Source organism: Myotis davidii, unplaced genomic scaffold (genome assembly GCF_000327345.1).
Source record: "Myotis davidii unplaced genomic scaffold, ASM32734v1 scaffold2798, whole genome shotgun sequence".
In the NCBI taxonomy this organism is placed as follows: Eukaryota; Metazoa; Chordata; class Mammalia; order Chiroptera; family Vespertilionidae; genus Myotis; species Myotis davidii.
In genome coordinates, this window is record NW_006289553.1 from 317,538 (window position 1) to 322,401 (window position 4,864).

Sequence of the window (4,864 nt, forward strand, 5' to 3'; positions counted from 1 at the left end):
CTTCGTCTGGTGAGGAAAGGCGGGCGCGGGCGCAGGGGTGCCCGCTGCTGGGCCTCACATGAGGCAAAGCTGCACATGATTAAAAGCTGGAGTCTGGGCTTTAGGAGTGCCTGGGGGTGAGGGTAGGGGTGGGGCAGCCGCCAAGCAGATGGGGTGGGAAGAAGTGGGGGCTCTGCCCTCCCTGAGGAAGGAGGGAACCACCTTCCCAACCTCCAGAACCCCGGGCCCTGCAGTCTGCCCAGGCCGGTGCGGGGGAGCCAGCGCGGATCACTCAGCCTCGAGGCCCTAGACCCGCTGCCACCACTTGCTTCCTCCAGGACTGAGCGCGTACACCCACAAGTGTCAGAAGACGCGGTCCTGATGGCGCCCAGCCGTGTGCACTGGCCCGGGCCTCCCAGTCCAGCGCGTCTCCAGAGCGGGCTGCGCGGAGGGCGGTGAAGCGTGTCCTGGAGGGGGACGAGGGAACCGTGTTTGCGTGGACAGACATCCTCTGGGAAGACAACAGCGGAGGGAAAACGTCATGGTCCAGAGGCGTGGGAATTATTCCCAGAACAGTGTGAGGCATCTGTAATTACATTTATTCCAGGGATGAAAAACTGGAATTTTATATTGTTGCATATTTTGAAATTTTTTGGGTAAGATAAGGGAACTATTAGGTGTTTCAAAGACCAACCTTTCGGCTCCTGACGATAAAAACCAAGTCCGTGTGAAGGGTGCACGAGCGGTTGATGGGGTCCAATGAGGCTCCGCCACCGAGGAAGGAGCCCCAGCCCCTTCTCATTCGGGAAACAAGGGCCCGAGCGGAGCAGAGCCCAGCGGGACGGTCTGGCTGGTGGGAGGGAAGCTAGCGAAGCAGCCAAGGGCGCTCTCTGCTCTGGGCGGGTCGCTCCGCTTGGGCCGAGGGCGGTGCTACGCTCCATATGGAGCCGGAAAAGGACAAGAAGCCTTCAGGACTCCCGAGGCAGACGGGGAGCCACCACTGAAATCGCTGCTCTCCGTCATCCTACAATGAACCTGAAACAAGACCTATACGCCTTTTTGGCCAAAGGGCCAAACCACGAAGAACACAGTTGGTGGCAATGCCGTTACCTGCAAAGCAGAGGAAAGACCCTCTGGCACATGGTTCGTGGCTTGAAAACGAACTCATCGATGGCGTGACGGTAATAACTTAAGGAAGTGTCATGTTTAGTTGTGGAATACAGGTGTAGAGCTGTTTTATAAATTTGGGATTCAGATATGAATATAAATAAAATAATGCAGAAAAACAGAACAAAAGCTTGAATCCTGGGTCCTAGGGTTCAGCAAGGGGCTAGAGGAAGGCAGCTCCACCGCCTGTGCCCCGGCAGGTCCGGCCAGTGGGACGCACTGGCGGCTTATTTTTGGTGCACGGTTATACCGACAGTACATGTGATATTCAGAAAGACGAAAACAGGGGGAGTAGGAATGTAAAGTGACAACGAGCACACTCACAGGCGCGTGACATGTGAGGAAACTTTACACACGCAGGAAACTGCTTACTTTGTCCTGCAGAGTCAAGCTGTAAACCAACTGTGTTCTCATGCTCACGTTCTGATCAGAGGTCTGTGAGCATCAAAGGGTCTTACAGGTTAAAAACTATCAAAGCATTTCACGGGACTGGCGTCGGGGTGGCACACACAGCGAGCCCGCTCAGCGGTGCCGCCCGACCTCGGCTCCTGGCCGCGCTCACCAGTCCCAGAGGCGGCGGCTTCCTGGGTAAGAACTGCATTACAGAACTGATCACTGTTTCAAACCAGCCAGCACGACATTCAAGTAACAAGGTGTTTCAATGGAGAAGTGAGAAAAACTTTACCTAACACTTTACACAGCTACATAAAATTAAATAAAACAAACTTTTAATGCATATGTAATACAATTTATATCTTTTAGGATTTCTAAACTAAAACTATCATTTGTTTCAATGGTACTATATTTTGCACAATAACTTATACTTAGGAGAAATCTTCCACAAAAATAGATATAATTATGACATTCACATTGATACTCTTTAAGACAAAGCTGAGGGAACACAGCCCCTGGCCTCCCACCCCACGCACACCTGTGATGCACCGGAGTCTTGATATGTTTAAAAGGCCTTCACATCGGTAAGACCAGTCACTCGCTGTCAGCCAGGTGGCTTTTTGCATTTACATCATTGCAAAGACAGTGTAAGAACAGCGGAGCACACGGTGCTCTCTTAGGGGCGACACGGGCGGGAGCAGCCAGGCCAAGACGGCGTCTCTTCCTTCTGGCCAGTGGAAAGCACGGCCCCTTTTCCTCTGAGACAGAGCCCGTGTCAGCTGTGGTGCCGGCAGGAAGACCAGTGCGGTGGTGCCGAAGCCGGTGAAGACCAAAGAGCACGTGGTGCTGAGCAGGCTGAGACCTGGCCCTGCCTCGCTGCAGGACGGGCACCGAGCTCCCTGCGGTCAGGGACCAGTTCCCAAGGAACACAGCCTGGGCCAAGGGGAGGACAACCTGCCGGCAGAGGGAGAGCCCCTGCAGGAGGCCCCTGCTGTCTCCGGGAGGAAGGAGGTCGGGAGGAAGGAGGCTGGGAGGAGGGAGGCTGGGGAAGAGGGAGGCCGGGGAGGAGGGAGGCCGGGAGGAGGGAAATCAGGGAGGAGGGAGGCCGAGGAGGAGGGAGGCCGGGAGGAGGGAGGCTGGGGAGGAGGGAGGTCGGGGAGGAGGGAGGCCGGGAGGAGGGAGGTCAGGGAGGAGGAACACCATGAGAAGCAGCAAGGAGCCTAAAGCCCCTGCCCAGGCTGTGTCCCTCACTGCAATGTGCAAAAGTATGACCCCTCCCCATGGTCCCCTGCGCTTGCAATGACACAGCAGGATTGCGATGCGGAGAAAACCAAGCGTGGGTGGTTCCTAGTGTTATCTCGCTCCCTGCCCAGGCAGGACCGTGGCTGGACTGCCCTCTGCCTCCCGACTGCCCTCACCTGCGCGGATTCCCAGTGCAGGGACAGAGGCGGTGAGCTCAGAAAGTCCCATCTTACTGCCCTTTCCGAACAACCATTGTCCAGGTTCCTTTAAACAAAAGGTCCAATTCCAAACAAGCTATGATTCTAGCTGACCCTCTTCCTAAAATCAGCTGACTTAAAAAAGGCAAGGTGCTTGCGTCAAAACACATCCAATTTTAATTGCATATTTCAAATTCTTAAGAATTGCTTCCGCGCCTTAAAGCCTCGCACTTCTCTTTTTTGGTATTGAAAGCAGGAAAGTGTTCACATGGCGGGAGGACGGCCACAGGAAGCCCCTGCAGCGGCTCGGCCGCCGGGCTCCCCACAGCCCGCAGCAGCTCCGGTCGGCAGGGCAGCAGCGACGCTGGGAGCCTCAGGACGCTCATTACAAGTTTCACTCGCTCCCAGGCCAACCAGGGGCAGTGCACCCACTGCGGGCTGTGTGCTCTCGCCATGGGCTCATCAGCACCAGCCACCTGCTCCCGCCTCGCTCTGTGCTGTGCTGTGGGAGAGGGCGGGGCCGTGTGGCCTCATGGGGGCCGGAGGACCAAGGGGTGTGGAGTGACAGGGAGAAGCCAGGCTGCCCAGGAGGAGGGGAGCAACGTGCACTTTTAGAAACCCTCCCGGCTACTGTTCCCGTGTGGACTGCCTGCCATCGAAGCCTGCCCCTGCAGGCCGGCGGCGGCTCTCACATCCGGTGGTGTCATCTTTGGCAAGCAATGGACGTGAAAGAGCTACGACACTGAAGCAGAAACGGGACTGAGAATGCGCGGCCCGAGGAGAAGGCACCAAGTCCAAGTGTACAAGCACCAGTGCAGGGCACGGACCAAATCTCCTGGAGTTGGTTGGGGGGAGCCGGGAAAAGAGGGCGGCACCCATCCTGGGGCTGCGATGCTGAGAGCTGAAGGCAGAGGATGGAGCCCACGTTCCTTTTAAGCTACGTGTTCAAAGAGAGCTGCTGCGAACCAGCTTTCTACCAGCCGGGAAGGCAGGAGGAGAGGTCAACAACGCCAACTAGATTCATCAGCCATCATTGCACCTGCTCCGGGGAACAGGATCGAATCGGGGCGTTTGGCACGATGAAGGGGACAGTGCAGTCTGCACACACGGTGACATCCAGAAACATGATCTCAGGTGGGAGCCTCCGAACGGAACCGGAGACCCCCCAGAAGGCCAACAGGTCCAGTTGCTGAGAACGACATGATGCACAGAGCGATCCAGGCCATGCAGGAAGAGGCGCGCCTTCCAGTCGGCCACCTGCTCGGAAGCTGTGGACGGATGGGGAGAGCTGCCATGGGGGCCCGGAGCTCTGCCTGGGGAAGCGGCCCCAGGGCCAGGGCGCCGTGCAGCCCCGAGATCCCAGCACGTAGTCTGCACGAGATGCACGGAGCTCTCTGGGAAGTGGCGTCAACATGGAGAAACGAGCAAAGAATTAAGGCAGATGTAGCACAGGACCGGAAGTGTTGCTGTTTTTGGTAATAGCTGCTTGTCCACAGATGTGAGCAGATGGCTAGGTGAAGCCTTGTCATACCTGATGTCCGGGAACACAGACGCCCGTACCATGTGCGGAAGCTGCCTGCGTTTCTCAGGAGGCAGATGCATATCTGACGTCAAGTACAGAAGCAGCCTGAGGAAAGGAGAACAAAAGAATCAGCCCGGCTGGCGTGGCTCAGTGGCTGCGTGCTGACCTTTGAACTAGGCCAGTGGTCGGCAAACTCATTAGTCAACAGAGCCCAATATCAGCAGTACAACGATTGAAATTTCTTTTGAGAGCCAAATTTTTAAACTTAAACTATATAGGCAGGTACATTGTTATTAACTTAATTAGGGTACTCCTAAGGCTTAGGAAGAGCCACACTCAAGGAGCCAAAGATCCGCATGTGGAT

General features: G+C 56.1%; 1 protein-coding gene and 1 long non-coding RNA gene across 2 annotated transcripts in view; both read right to left on the reverse strand.

The window, feature by feature from the left end:
- Window positions 1-2,608, reverse strand: part of LOC107182824 — a 20,964-nt gene extending 18,356 nt beyond the window's left edge. The window contains exon 1 of the long non-coding RNA XR_001513572.1: window positions 59-2,608. This is a non-coding gene — a long non-coding RNA (uncharacterized LOC107182824). The remainder of the gene's footprint in view (window positions 1-58) is intronic.
- A 524-nt stretch (window positions 2,609-3,132) lies between these two features.
- RCOR1 (REST corepressor 1) overlaps window positions 3,133-4,864 on the reverse strand; it is a 43,864-nt gene continuing 42,132 nt past the window's right edge. The window contains exon 10 of the mRNA XM_006761991.2: window positions 3,133-4,605. Within this exon, the coding sequence (XP_006762054.1) occupies window positions 4,564-4,605 (42 nt within the window). The 3' untranslated portion in view covers window positions 3,133-4,563. The remainder of the gene's footprint in view (window positions 4,606-4,864) is intronic.